The sequence below is a fragment of the Peromyscus maniculatus genome, chromosome 8 (genome assembly GCF_049852395.1).
Source record: "Peromyscus maniculatus bairdii isolate BWxNUB_F1_BW_parent chromosome 8, HU_Pman_BW_mat_3.1, whole genome shotgun sequence".
NCBI classification, from domain to species: domain Eukaryota; kingdom Metazoa; phylum Chordata; class Mammalia; order Rodentia; family Cricetidae; genus Peromyscus; species Peromyscus maniculatus.
This window is the reverse complement of record NC_134859.1, coordinates 91,504,171-91,519,657: the sequence shown is the minus strand read 5'-3', so window position 1 is coordinate 91,519,657 and position 15,487 is coordinate 91,504,171. Positions and strand designations below refer to the sequence as shown.

The 15,487-nt window shown below is 38.5% G+C and overlaps 1 protein-coding gene and 1 long non-coding RNA gene across 14 annotated transcripts in view; one reads left to right on the top strand and one right to left on the bottom strand.

Moving 5' to 3' along the window:
- Kansl1 (KAT8 regulatory NSL complex subunit 1) overlaps positions 1 to 15,487 on the top strand; it is a 138,293-nt gene that overhangs the window by 91,997 nt on the left and 30,809 nt on the right. For 11 of the 13 annotated variants that reach the window (XM_076543506.1, XM_015994838.3, XM_076543507.1 and 8 more), the window contains 2 exons: positions 1,347 to 1,488; positions 10,513 to 10,611. In XM_076543506.1, coding sequence (XP_076399621.1) covers positions 1,347 to 1,488; positions 10,513 to 10,611 — 241 coding nt within the window. The remainder of the gene's footprint in view (positions 1 to 1,346; positions 1,489 to 10,512; positions 10,612 to 15,487) is intronic. The other 2 variants (XM_076543509.1, XM_042282941.2) reach the window with 1 other exon arrangement.
- Positions 6,975 to 15,487, bottom strand: part of LOC121831479 (uncharacterized) — a 33,288-nt gene continuing 24,775 nt past the window's right edge. The window contains exons 2-3 of the long non-coding RNA XR_013041921.1: positions 14,806 to 14,879; positions 6,975 to 7,053 (exon numbers count right to left, since the gene is read on the bottom strand). This is a non-coding gene — a long non-coding RNA (uncharacterized LOC121831479). The remainder of the gene's footprint in view (positions 7,054 to 14,805; positions 14,880 to 15,487) is intronic.

Here is a 15,487-nt window from a genome sequence, read left to right as displayed (position 1 = left end):
CTAAGCCAGCGTCATAGCAGCAAGTCACAACAAAAAGTGATTTTAATTTTGTCCATGTAAAGAGATGACATTTCATGTATCCAGTTATAAATTTTGAGAGTCTGCATTGTGTTCTTTTGGTCTTCTGTTCATCTTATCCTGCCATAATTATTATTACTTTATAATAAATCTGTGAAGCCTGGTCATTCTAATTTCTATCATACTTTTTTTTTCTGAATTTCTGTTCTCTGCTTCCAATTAGAACTGTATTAGAGGCCTTAGAGAGGTGGCGCTGTGGTTAAGAGCACTGACTACTCTTAAGAGGACTTAGGTTTGATTCCCAGCTCTCAAATAGTGGCTCACAACTCTTAACTCCAAGGGATCCGACTCCCTCTGTTGGCCTTCATGAGTACAAGGCATGCACACTATGAGTAAACATACATGCAGAAAAAAGTCACCCATACACATAAAATAAATTTTAAATCAAATGCCACACCCTCCCAAAATACAGCACACACCTATAACTTTGCACTGAGGAGATGGAGGCTGGATGATGAGGAATTCAAGGTTATCCTTAGATGTATAGCAAGTTTAAGACCAACTTGAGATACATGAGACTCTACCTCTAAACAACAGCAGCAGCAGCAGCAGTAACAAAAACCCAAGTAAATCACTTTTTAAATTTAATTGAGATAAAAAAAATTCTTGACTGCATATGAGAATCACAGTACTAAAGAGTATATTCTATAATGTATGTAGCATATTTATGGCTTTCTGATTTTATATATGTAAAATTTCTATAGTATTAGCTTTTATTAGTGTTAGTTGCTAGGTAAGTGAAGCTTTCTTCTCTGCTGTGAAGTTTTTTATGTTGATCTTTACTCAGAAACTTTGAATTTCTGTATTTGTAATAATTCTTAATGCTTCTTGGATTTAAAAAAAAAATAACAAAAAAACAAACAAAAAAAGCCGGGTGGTGATGGTGCACCTCTTTAATCTCAGCACTCGAGTGGCTAGCCAGAGCTAAATAGTGAAACCCTGCTTCAGAATAAACAAGGATGGATGGATGGATAAAATAGTAACAAAATGTCTTTTATTTCATGAGAATCTAAAGCAATTCCAGAAAAACATTATCTACACTATTGGAGTACAATAAGCACCTCTACTTAGTTGCACCTCTACTTAAGTTAACTTTGGAAGGAAATTTAATGAAGGGCTTTACCCCAAGACTACCGTGGATTGTGTGTTTTTTCTGTGTCTGTCTTTACATCATAGTCTGCATAAGAACCTGCCCACTCTGTTCCTCTCTCTATTTGGTATAGATGTTGGTGCTGCTCTTGGGTTTCACTCCGTTTATTCTCTTGTAGGAAACGCAGATCTGAATGGAGATGGGCTGCAGACCGAGCAGCTATTGTCAGCCGCTGGAACTGGCTTCAGGCCCATGTTTCCGACTTGGAATATCGAATTCGTCAGCAAACTGATATTTATAAACAGATACGTGCTAATAAGGTAAGGGATGCATTTCTGGTGTTTTCTGACCCGTTTAAAAGCTACCATTATCCTTTTTCTCCCACTCCTTCTCATTCTTTCAACAGTGCTTTAACTATGTCAAAATAAATGGTTTCACTTACTCGGTATAATAGTTTAAGAGCCTGATGGTACTAGTGTAGCTCAGAAAATAGTAGAATGTAATGTTCAGTTGACATATGATTAGGAAAAATGGGATCTGGGCCAATATGAGAAAAATAAAAACCATATGATACAACTACAGACTCTCTTGTTTATTTAATTTTGAGAAAGACATGAGAGCTGCTTCTTCATTTTGCTTATTTGATTAGACATATTCTCTTATTGCTAAGCTTCTCTTACTTGATGAAAAAATTTTTTTTGGTTTTTCGAGACAGGGTTTCTCTGTGTAGCTTTGCGCCTTTCCTGGATCTCGCTCTGTAGACCAGGCTGGCCTCCAACTCACAGAGATCTGCCTGGCTCTGCCTCCCGAATGCTGGGATTAAAGGTGTGCACCACCACTGTCCATTGATGAAAAATTTTTAATTAAAGTATTTACCAAATATCAAAAACTTAGACATAACATAGGTAGAAATCTTATTTTCTTGTCTTCTGTTTGCAGATGACTGATAATTACCTTGATAGTGACATTAAACACTGACTTGAAAAGTCATTTTAGGGGGAAAAAAAAAAGTCTTCTGTTCATTTTGAATTTTACTTGAGGGAAATTATACAAGGAAGCAAACCCTTCAACAAATAGTGGGTGCTTACTCTGTACCCACAGTGGTTTCTAGTAGGATTTACCAGTGAACAAAAATCCTACTTTCATGGTGCTTACATTCTTGCAAAGCAACTTTTATAAAATAGTTTGTGGTTTGGGGCTCTAGAGACCAAACTTAGGTTATCAGGCTTGGTGGCAAGCACTGTAACCTGCTAGGTCAGCTCATCAGTCTCCTGCAAACATTTTAAAGTGGATTAAGGTGCTTGCTGCCAAACCTGATGACCTGAGTTGGATCTCCAGGACCTCCATGGTAGAAGGAGAGAACTTAATCACTTGAGTTGGCCCCTAATGTCCTTATACAAGGCATATTTGTGTGCATGCTTACACATACACATGTAAATAAATGAAGTAAAAAAGAATAAATTTTAATCTTAGAATATCTAAATGTATGGCTTAAGGTTGCTGATTCTCTGGAGTAATTCTTTTAGGAAACTTTTGTAAATCATATAGAAAAATCAAAGAAAAACAGGTTTAGATTTGTGTTGATAACCCTTTTTACCCCCAAGTCAAAGCTAATCCAGCATAAAATTTTGGGAGTGTGTGTATACTTTTTAGCTACTTTTTTCACCTAGGCACATAAAAATTTCTTACTGTGAACCTTGAATATTTCCCTATCATTAAAAAAAATGTTTTTGACTTTAACTATGACCTTTCTTTGTCCAGTGTTATGTGCTTGTTCAGATTCCCTGTGCTGTCCCTGTATATACCTTCTGGGGGGGGTGCACCAGTCTGGAGACAGATGCCACTATCTGGTGACATAAAGAACCTAAGTCCTTATTATGTCACTGCTGCTCACATACTTTAATACAGTTCTTGTTAGAGCATTAAAAAAAATCCTCCTCTTTAAATGACGTTATGAGGAATACTTTGATAAAACATTTTTACCTGATTCAAAAAAAGTAATAATTTTATCTGCTTTTGTTGTTTGTTTGTTTGTAAACAAGTAGCTTATGCTGGCCTTGAACTTCTGTACCTTATGCTTCTACAGACAAAGTGCTGGAATTGCATTTGCTTTTTAAAATGTATTTGTTTTGATATTTTATGGGTATGAGTGTTATGCTTGCACCCATATGTGCCTGATGCCTATGGAGGTCAGAAGAAGGTGCACATCTTTTGAAACTAGAATAGCGGATGTTTGTGAGCTACCATGTGGATGCTGGGAACCAAACCCAGTTCTCTACAAAAGCAGCAATACTCTAAATAATACTGCTAAGCCTCTCTCCAGCCCCTGTTCTGAAGAAATAGTACTTTTCTATGCAGACACAAGAAAGTATCACAAGTGGAATGGGTTTAGAAGAATAGAAATAAGTTATTTTCAAAGTTTAGAAGTTGGAAAGTCAGGATATTCACCAAGCCATGCTCTGTCTGGGGTTATAGGAAAGATTCATTTCTTGCCTTTTCCTAAATGATCGCTGCTACCTGACCTTGTTTTTTTTTTGTTTGTTTTGTTTTTTGGCTTGTTAGGTGCATCACTCATTGCCTGTCTTCACAATGCTAACTTTTTGCTGTATTTCTGTGTCCAAATTTTCCTCTTAAAAATAACACCACACAGGGCACTCACAAGATGACTCAGAGTAAAGGCACTTGCCACAGTGTCTTACTCCAGAATCATGTAAAGCTTGAAGGGGAGAGCCAAGTCCACAGATTTGTCCTTTTCTCCTCCACAGATGGCATGTTAACATGCATATCATGTGCAAGCACGCACGCACACGCGCGTGCGCACACACACACACATACACACACTATAATAATAATAATAAAACAAATAACAATAAAACTAAAAATATATAAACAGTTTTATAATTACTATCCACACTAGAGAGTGTATCTTCCCTTGATGTCATCTGTAAAGATCCTACTTTGAAATATCTGCACAACCTCATTCTCAGCATGAATTTTGAATGTGTAATCTTTGGCTCAGCCTAGCAGATAAGTCTTAAAACTTACTCCAATTATACATTAACATGTGTTTGGTTTTTATATAGCGGTATAATAATAGAGGTCTTTTTTTTTTTTTAAGTGCACCAGGCCCTTTTCTAAATATTTTAATGTTATCCACATTCACTTTAATCAGTTTGGTGATTCTGGACATTAATTCCCTGCATTTGCACATCCTGCACAAGTACTAATATTGCGCTCTATCTTCAGGGTCTTACTAATTAACCCAGGCTGTCATTAACTCACTTTGTAGCCTAGACATGGGCTTGGACCATGAGGCCCAGCTCATGGTTTAATTTTTATTTAATTTATTCCAGGATTTTAAACATAAACAAATGAAAGGTCATTTAAATGAGTGCACAGAGCTGAGATTTGAGTATCTAATTCCAGGGCTGTGGTTCAGTTTAGCAGTTGCTTTGTTTACTTTTTTTACATACAAAGTGGGAGGATATTTTTCTCCTGCGATAGTAGATGTATCAAACTGGAGAAAAAGAAGTATGCTAAGTACTGCTAAATTTTCAAGCTTGCATGGATTGTACTCCCCCCCCCTTTTTTCCCCCCCAGAGCTGAGGACCAAACCCAGGGCCTTGTGCTTGCTCGGCAAGTGCTCTACCACTGAGCTAAATCCCCAACCCCTGTACTTCCTTTTTTATGAGATGATTTTATGCTTGGTGATAGCTGGCTGAGTTGTGAATTTGTCTTTGGGTAGGTTAGGGGACATGGAACTTTTTTTAAGTACTTGCCACATGTTATCATTAATTTTGTTACATATGAGGAAGCTCAGTTACATTTTCTGCCCTCCCTTCCCGAGGTGTTATTTAGCTCAGACTTGCCTCAACTTAACATGTAACCAAGGATGACTTTGAATGGCTGATCCACCTGCCTCTGCCTTCCACGTACTCAAGTTAAAGGTGTCTGCCATATTTGGCTTTTTAAGGTGGTGCTTTGTTGTATGTAAAGGTTTTTAGGCAGTCTCTCACTGTGTAGCACACTCTAGCCTAGTACTCTGCTTTGTAGCTCAGGTTATCCTGCCCCCTTAGTTACTGGGGGTTATAGAGGGTGTACCATCATTCCTGATTTACTTTGCTATATATTGATCCTCCCTCCCTCCCTCCCTCCCTCCCTCCCTCCCTCCCTCCAAGTTAGGGTTTGTCTGTGTAACATTCCTGGCTGTCCTGGTCATGAACTCACAGAGATCCATCTGTCTGTGTCTCTAGAGTACTGGAATTAAATCACCAACACCACCTGGCTGATTTTTACCTTTCTTAAAAGTATTCTATTCCAGGGGCCTTGAGAGACATTCAGCAGTTAAGCACAGACTACTCTTTCCAGATTTTGATTCCCAACACCCACATAGCAGCCCACAACTGTCAATAACCCCAGTCCCAGGGGATCAAACACCTTCCAAAGATATTGTATACACGTGGTACATAGACATAGATTAAGGCAAAATACCATATACATAAAGTAAAAATAAAGTTTAATAATAAAATTTTAAAGTGATCTATTCATTTAAAAAAAGGGAAAAGCGGGCTGGAGAGATGGCTCAGCCATTAAAGGCTAGGCTCACAACCAAAAAAAAGGGAAAAGCATTTGAGGACCGTTGTGTTGCTAGGGGGTTCCAGGGTCTAGATACTGATTTCTGTTCTATCAAAAGTTTGCTGTTACCTTCTAAATCTTACGTACTTACCCTCCCAAAGGTTCCTTTTGGAAATAAGTATTTTTGTTGTTCTCTGACAAAAGTACAATTTCTAGTAATTCCTCCTTTGGGGGGGGGGTGCTTTTGTTTGTTTGTTTTTTTCCAAGACAGGGTTCCTCTCTGTAGTTTTGGTGCCTGTCCTGGATCTCGCTCTGTAGACCAGGCTGGCCTCTAACTAACAGAGATCCACCTGGCTCTGCCTCTCAAGTGCTGGGATTAGAGGCATGCACCACCGCCACCCAGCCCTCCTCCTCTTTTGTACACTGTGGTATCATTAGATTTTTGTTTGGAGAATAGTCTGGCCTTCAACTTGTATCCAAGGGGGATCTTGAACTCGTTTTCTTGTTGCTAACTCCTGAGTGCAGTACCACTTATTGTTTGTGCACTCAGGGAGAGTATTGAGGACCTCATACATACTTACATTTTCGTTTGAATTTTCCTAGGTCAGCTAGTTAGCTCTCCCCCCCCCCCCCCTTTGTAAGATGTTTCCTTACCTTAGAAAAGGGAAAACAATGCATTGTTTTTGAGTCATAAAGATTCTTGACACAAAGATCCATTGAGAAGTGCTAAGATAGTTTTTAGGTGAAATATTCATTCCTTAGAGAAGGTAGCTTAGAGATGTAATAGCAACCCAGCAGAACAAAGGAAACTTCTTACTTTGAATACTTTGAAAGGGGAATGGTCTCTGAATAGACATAAGCTGATCTTGTCCTACCCACTTTAGGGACTTCTGCCTTGTAAACAACATAGTGGGTAGTTTGTCTGGTGTACCTTGGATGGGGAAAAGAGGCTGCAGGAGGGTCCTGGCTAATTCCTCTTACAGTAGCAGCATCTGTCATCTGACATGCATGCACTTTCCTATGCAGAAGTTCATTCATATATCTTTATCCAAGTTGTAGAGTTAATATCTGGTTAGAGGCTTATAACAAATACATGTAAACTCTCTTCACACTATTTTCTTTTTAACACATTGTGTGCTTTTTTGTCTTTTCATCATTTCTTTAGGACATATGTACTGAAATTTTACATCTAGTAAATAAAACTGAGGAAAAGCATAGAGACCAAGTTGGGTTTGATGTTAACAGCTACTTCTTTTGTGTAAGCAGTCTTGAGTATCCATTACTATTTTTTATTCTTCCTGTTTGGTCACCTGTGAAATTAAATGTCAGTTGTTAGTAAGAGAAATATTGAAGATGGGAAACTGAAAAAACACTTGAAGCCAAGCCTCCTGGTGTACACCTTTAATCCAGGCAGAAAGATGCAGACTGATCTCTGAGTTTCGAGGCCAGGTGGTCTATAAAGTGAGTTCCAGGACAGGCAAAGCTACACGGAGAAACCCTGTCTCAGTGGAAAGAAGAAAAGAATGAAAAGGGGGAAAAATGAGCATTGAAACCTCTGGATACAGAAAGAGCTAAGGCCTGGAATTTTAGTACTTAAAGAGACTGAGGCACATGGGTAACACACACACACACACACACACACACACACACACACACACACACACACACTGAATTTAATAAAAAGATGGAAGGGAGATGAGTGGAATCAACTGAAGACTTATACTTTAATAATTTATTTAACTATATACCATTGTGATCTCTCTCAATTCTTAATCTTTTGGTCCTTGTTTAAACGCAGAAATTAACTTAGATGGGTATGATGGTACATAGCTTTAATCTCAACCTCCTGAAGACTGAGATAAGAGGATTGTGACTTCAGAGCCAGCTTGGACTATGTTTCAAGTCCTTGTCTTGATTCCCCCATTAGTCACCACTCCAAATACTCATCTCAGCCTCATGAATTTTGTTTTGTTTTCTGAGATGGGTCTCATATATCCCAAACTGACCTTGAACTCCTAATGCTTTTGTCTACTTACAAGTTCTGAGATGATAGGCATTACTATCATACCCAGTTTAGATGGAATATTTTTCAGAAATAATACACAAGAACACTGCCTTTTCAAAGTGTTTAACTTTAAAGTGGTAAGGTTTAGGGGGTCTGTTTTATGCTTACAAATTAAGGAAGAAAATATTTTTAATACTTATGTTTTTTGAGGCAGTGTCCTATTATGGGCCTGAAGAATGACCTTGAATTTGTGGCCTTCCTCTTGACTCATCTTCCTCAATGCTATGGTGTTGGATATGAGCCACTATGCTCAAATGGAAGTTTCTCTTAAATGGAGAAACTTTTGATTGATGTATACTGCTTTATATTAAATTTGAAAACTTGTTTATATGTGCATTTGTGGAAATGTTTTAATAGTCTTTTTGTGTTGCTGGGCGGTGGTGGCGCACACCTTTAATTCCAGCACTTGGGAGGCAGAGCCAGGTGGATCTGTGAGTTTGACATGTATCCTTAGCCCCTGAGCTTATGAATTTTAAAGTAATAAAAAATTTCAGTATCAACTTGGTATGGAACCCCATTTCTCCAAAGGTAAATGTTTCTCCTATATGAGTACTGGCCTCTCTCTTTTTTTCTTAGCACTCTTCATTTTGTGTGCGTGTGTGTGTGTGTGTGTGTGTGTGTGTGTGTGTGTGTGTGTGTGTGTGTACATAATCCCATTCTAGTATAGTTAGATTTTTCTCTTTCAGAGAGAAATAAAATAAAATAAAATAAAAAGACACCATTCCCTACCCTTAAACTACAGATTGTTTTCTTGGTACTTTTAATTTTTTTCTATTTTCATTGTTTGTTAATCTTTTTAAATTTCACTTTATGTGTCTGAGTGTTTTGCCTCTGTGTATTTCCCCTATGTGTTTCTGTGCACTACTTGTGTGCCCAGTTCCACAGAGGCCAGAAGAAGGCAATGTATCCCCAGGAACTGTGGTTACAGACAATTTTAAGCCATGGTGTGGGTACTGGAAATTGAACGTGGGTCCTTTGGAAGAGCAGCCGGTGTTCTTATCTCCCCCCTTTCATCTCTTAAAACAGTCTTGCTTCATAAAGATGTAGAGTTAGGAAGGATTCTAGTGCTGGATCATTGGTTCAGTAGTTCAAAAAGCTTATATTATGACCTAAAAAGCTGAAACTACTAATACAGTCAGAATCTTCAGGTGAATGTTGTGGCACATGACTATGCTCAGAACTCAGGAAATTAAGGCAGAAAGATTTGTGAGTTCAAGGACAGCTTGGGCTTCATAGTGAGATTCTGTCAAGAGGGAGAAGTAATTGGGGATGGGGAAGACAGAGACCTAAGATCCCCAGGAGGGGCTGCTGAGCTAGACTGGCCCGATTTGACAAGCTCCAGGTTCAGTGTGGGACTCTACTTCAATAAAATTCAGGGATGGAGAAAGACAACTTGACATTAACTTCAGATCTAACATTCACATAGATGCAATCACACACATACCCCACATACACATGCCAAATAAAACAATACTACTAATGTTTACTTTTGAGGCTAAGTCTTACTATGTAGTTCAGTTTCACCTCAAACTCAATGTCTTTTTGACTCGGGTCTCCCAAGTACTAAAATCATAAGCCTGTGCCACCAGCTAACTAAAAAACTTAATTTTGTTTGCTCTCATAAATAACTTCTGTCATATGATGATTATAAAGTCGGGATTTGAAATCGTTAGGCACAGACTCAGTCTGAGGTATTATGTAGCTTCTAAGAAATAGGCACATTTGGGACCTGTTTTAAGAAGTTCCTGGGCCGGGTGGTGGTGGCGCACGCCTTTAATCCCAGCACTCGGGAGGCAGAGCCAGGCGGATCTCTGTGAGTTCGAGGCCAGCCTGGGCTACCAAGTGAGCTCCAGGAAAGGCGCAAAGCTACACAGAGAAACCCCGTCTCAAAAAACCAAAAAAAAGTTCCTGATTCAGTTGCACAGACTATTCTATTTGTGCTTCACCCTCCCTTTTTTGTTTTTTGTTTTGTTTTTGTGCTCAGAGTTGTTTGAGTTCATGAATTCATCATTTACAAAAGTAGCCCACTGTAGTAATTCTTTACACATTTATGACAGGTTAACTGAAAACCTTCCCTTGCTCATGTTGATCTAATAAAGTCTAGTTGATAATTTATCAGGTACAGTGAAGTACTCTAATTTGATAAGATTCTAGATCTGGTATGTCAGAATAAAAGGAGTGACGTGTAAGACAAGCTTTGTAGATGAATTAGAGTGAAAGAAAAAGGGGAATGTGAAGGTCTAAATCTTTCTTTTAAATTCACACGCACATGCACATATATGCCACAGTGAGAACTTGGAGGCCAAAGGAAAACTTATGGAGTCAGCTCTCCCGCTCCATCATGTATATTATCAGGCATAGCAGCAAGCTCCTGTACTTACTGAATCATCTCTGGCTTGTGTCTGAGTCCTAACATCTTGCTGAATTTGTCGCTGTTCCTCAACTTTTTGTTGAAGCCTTTTTGACAGGGTTAGAATCCAAGGCCTTGCACAGAAGGGTGCAAGTGCTCTACCACTGAGCTTACCTGCAACCCTGAAATAAATTTCAGGGAAGTAAAGCTGTTGCTTTTCCAGGCTGTTTTTGAGCCTTAGGGTAAGGGAAAAGGCCTCTAGTTAACAAACTCCCTTCCCCAATCAATTTGAGATTAATTCCTAAGCTTGGAGTTTATACCACTCACACTGTTTTTCTACTCTTTGTCCTACAGGGGTTGATAGTCCTTGGGGAGGCACCTTTCTCAGACCATACAACAGACTTATTTTCACTTAGTTCTGAGGTGAAGACAGATCATGGGACTGATAAATTGGTAAGTATAAAAGTTAGAAAAGGGGGAAAGAAATAAGGTAGCTCTTAACAGGTCAAGCAAACTACAGCCAGCTCAAACACTAAGTTAGAGTAGTGGTTGAAATCAGGGCACTGTTGTTACAACATGCTCATACGTTTTTAATGGGGTAACTTTCTGAACCAGTATAACGTGTGCACGTGCATGGGTGCATGTGTGTGAAAGCTTTTTCAGTAAAATGTAAGATTAAGGCTGGGGATGAAGCTTACCTAGTAGAGGGATTGTATGTCATGCACAACTCTCTATTTCAATTCTCAGCACTGCATAAGCCAGATAATTCCAGCACTTGGGAGGAGCTTCAGAATATCAAGATCATCTTTTGCTACATAGTGAGTTTGAGCCAAGATTAGGAAACATGGGACCTTGTCTCAAAACAAACAAACAAACAAACAAACAAACAAACAAAAAAAACAGCCCACAAAAACATCAAAAGTTGGGTTAGCCTTCGGGAAAAGAGGAAGTATGATAAAGATGTCCCATTTAGGGTCAGACATCATTAAAAAGATTGTAAGAGCCAGAGATGTTTAATGACAGCTAGGAAACAGTGTCTTTCAGACATCTCAGGGCAGTTGCACATATAAATTCATAGTGGTTATGACAGTATGTGTAAGACCTGTATAGATTCTCTAGCCAGACAAAATACCAACATAGAGAGGAGAGGTGGTCACAAAGCCCTACCTATAGCCAAGAAGTTGCTGCCCACTGGTAGCTGCTGAGAGGGAGTTAGGTTTTTCCAGTGGAAGGCCACTCATTCAGGTGTATATAGACAACACAGTTGTACTTTGTCGGCTAGGGGGACTGGGGGTTGGAGACAGACTCTCTCTTATGTAGTCCAGACAATCCTGGAACTCACTGTGTAGACCAGTCTATCCTTGAACACACAAATCCTCCTGCCTCTGCTTCACAGAGACTGTCTACAAATTAAGAGGAAGAAGAAACCAGAATAGAGAGAATGGCACATGGTGTGCAGTCAGTTACTTTTCATCAAATGTTAAGATAATTTATTGTGAGCAAGGGATGTGAGGGATGTGGCTCAGTGAATTTATGTAATAGCCCTTATTTGAAGAAATCTAAAGAAATTTTAAAAATTGGTTGTTTTGTTCTGAGGCAGTATAGGTCAAGTTAAGCATCAGAGTCTCAATCCCACTGCTTCAGCCTCTGAAGTGCTGTGATTACAAGCAAGAACTGCCATTACATACAATAATGTCTTTCCTTGTCATTCAGTTATTTATTTAGTGTGTGTGTGCTGAGGAGGGGAGCACAAGGTTGATATCTGGTGTTTTCCTGTTTGCATTCCATCTTTTATATTGAGATCCTCACTATAAGGCAGAGTTCTCCAATTCAGGTAGTCTAGCTTGACAGCTTGCTCCAGGGGCTCCATTGTCTCTGCTTCCCTGGCTCTGGGATTATAGGAGGGCTGTCACTCTAGCTCATGATTTATGAAAGCTCCCAGGGATCCAAATTAAGATCCTTATGCTTGCTTGGCAAGTGTTTTACTCACTGAACCTATTTGCTCAGCTCTTTATTCAGTTACTTATTTCATAATAGATCTGTGACCGTTGATCTTATTTTATATGGGTTCTTTTTTTAGATTCATATGCTTGAATTATCTAGTTATGACATTGGGATCGCCTTTAGATTGGCTCCTAGGGCATTTTTACTTGTTGTTTTATTTTTTTGTTTTGAGGTAATATGTGACTAAGCTGCCCTGGCTGACCTTGGAGAACATTGTCTAGAAACCAAGATCTGGTTACTGGTTACACTCAATGTTATCTGTATCATTGATTATAAGATTTCTCAATAGATAAAGCCAAGAAACTTAACTACTGGCATTCATATATCTAACACATCTATTTTATTTCATTATCTGTTTATCCTTATGTTTTAAAAATTATGAGTTGGCGCTATCCCAGCACTACTAGGAAGGCTTTCGGCAAAATCAAGAGTTTAAGACTAAGGGCTAGAGAGAGAGAGATGGCTTTGTAGTTAAGAGTACAAGATGCTTTTGCAGAGGACTTTAATTCTTTTCTCAGCCCCTGCATCTGCTGTGGGATGTCTTGGTGTATGCTGTGAATATGTGTTGCTCTCATTGGTTGATAAATAAAGCTTTTTGGCCAATGGTGAGGCAGAATAAGGTCAGGTGGTACATTCAAACTGAAGATGGAGATAAAGAAGAGTGGAATCATGAGAGACACTAGCCCACCACCCAAGGAGCAACAAGATGCCAGCATAAACAGCTATGTGGCAACATATAGATTATAGGTTGATTTAAGAAGAAAGAGCTGGCTAGTAAGAAGCCTGGGCCATGGACCAAACAGTTTGTAATTAATATAAGCCTCTTGTGTGTTTATTTTATAAGCTGCTGTGGACTGGGCTGGATACAGGAAAACTTCAAACTACATGCATCATGGCTCACAACCTATGGAACTCCAGTTGTAGGGGATCTGATGCCTTTCCTATAAAGGCACCAGGCACCCATACACATATGCAAGGAAAATACTCACGCACATAAAATAATCTAAAAAAGAAAAAAATGAGATTGAGAACAGCCTGGCTACATAGTTAAATCCTGTGTCAATAAACAAACCAACCCATTGCTAACAGTTCATCATAATAGTTTTCACTTTGTTATCAACAGTTACTTGTTTATTTTTATTTTGTTACTTGATACTGCTTTCCAAGGCTGACCTCTAACTCACAGCAGTCCTCTTAACTCGGCCTCCAAAGTGCTGCAGCTAGATATGTGTGTCACTACATTTGACAGTAACTATCTATTCAATAGAATACCTATGTAAAATAGTTTTATTAACCCCTGGTCATATACAGTGTGAAATAAATTTACTACCCTAGAGTATAATGCTTGGGTACAGAATTTTGGTTTTTTGAGACAGGGTTTCTCTGTGTAGCTTTGCGCCTTTCCTGGAACTCACTTGGTAGCCCAGGCTGGCCTCGAACTCACAAAGATCCGCCTGCCTCTGCCTCCTGAGTGCTGGGATTAAAGGCGTGCGCCACCACCGCCCGGCTTGAGTACAGAATATTAATGCTATCTTATCATACAGTTCAAACTGTTTTCTGAAGTAGAAATTAATTTCTTTCTTTATGGGTTTGTTGTTGGTTTTATTGTTGTGTTTTGTTTGTTTGTTTGACATAAGGTGTTTCTACATAGAACTGACTGTCCTGGCTCTGCCTCTGAGTGCTGGGATTAAAGGCATGTTCTATTCTTGGCCTTCTTTATGTCTTTTGTGGTGGTTAATAGTGTTTTTGTGATAGGGGTCTATTTGTTTATAAATACTGGCCTGGTGGCGGTGGCGGTGGCTCACGCCTTTAATCCCGGCACTCGGGAGGCAGAGCCAGGCAGATCTCTGTGAATTCGAGGTCAGCCTGGGCTACTAAGTGAGTTCCAGGAAAGGCACAAAGCTACACAGAGAAACCCTGGCTTGAAAAACCTAAAATAAATACGTACATACGTACGTATGTACGTACACACATACATACATACATACATACATACATACATACATACATACATACATATATACATACTATATTCCGCTTCACAAAATGGTTGAGGGTTTTGGGGATTTTTTTGTTTTTTGTTTTGGTTTTTTTGTTGTTGTTTTGTTTTGTTTTTTGTTTTGGTTTTTTTTTGTTTTTGAGGAGAGGAGGTTCAAGAAACAATTGTATGGTTCTAAAAGATACATTCTTTCGGGTTTTTTCCTTTTCTTTTTTCTTTTTGTTTTTTTAGCTTTTTTTCCATCTTCCATTAGTTTTGGATTATCTTTTCCTTGGTTTTAGTTTTGTTTTATTGTTTTGTACACAAATAGGCACTTGTACATTTTTGTTGTTGATATGTTTATGTTGTTTCAAGATGAGATTTTATATAGCCCAGAAACCTAGTATGTAGCTGAGAGTGACCATGGTTAAATGACCATGTAGCCTTAAATTCAAAAATTGAGGATTTTGTTTAGTGAAAACATTTCTTCCTTGAGTATTGGTAAATAATGTCAGTAAAGTATTATATGTTGGTTATCTTTTGTCCTTTCCATACTCATTCTACTAAACAACTGAACTATTAAGTCTTAATATGGTTTCTCACAAGAAAGGTATGCTAAAAATGTAAGCTATTGCTTTTTCAGTAGTTGAAGATAACATTCTTACCTTTGGTTAAGCGGGAATCGTTTCTTTTCCTTGAGTTATTGCATTTTCTGGGGATGATGAGTGGGTCTTTGGTCCTACAAACGTTTGAGGATAGAATTAAAGGGATAGAACCTGGCTAAGAAATATTGATCCATAACAGTCTTTTTGAGTAAAATTGGCTGTAAATAACGAAGTTAAGCAATAAGAATTTACAAGATGGTTTTCCGTTGGTATTTCCTTAGATTATACATATTTGCAATACTGTATATAAATATAAATCTTGGTTGTAGGTTTATTGGACTTACAACATTATTCCTTTTGAAATTTTGAAAATAGTAGTTCTAGGGCCTAGGGATGAAAGCTCCTGGTTCACTTGCTAACACCATATAAGCCAGCTCTAGAGAGTTTGAGGCTAACCATGGATACATGAGAATACATGTCTCAAACAGATACCAAATTGTGTAGATTTTCTTTAATGATCAATCCGCAAACAGGAAAGTGCAGTGAGGTTTGTGACCTCATTTTAAAATATGTTTAAACTGATACCAGATAAGTAACTTAGTGAGAGTCTCCCACTTCCATTTAGGATAATTTCCTGGCCAAAGCGCTAGTTTGTAGAAATGAATAGTACATTGTGTATGTCGCTAACAATATTTACTGATATCATTTAAAACTGTTCTTGATTATCAAGCTGACAAGATGA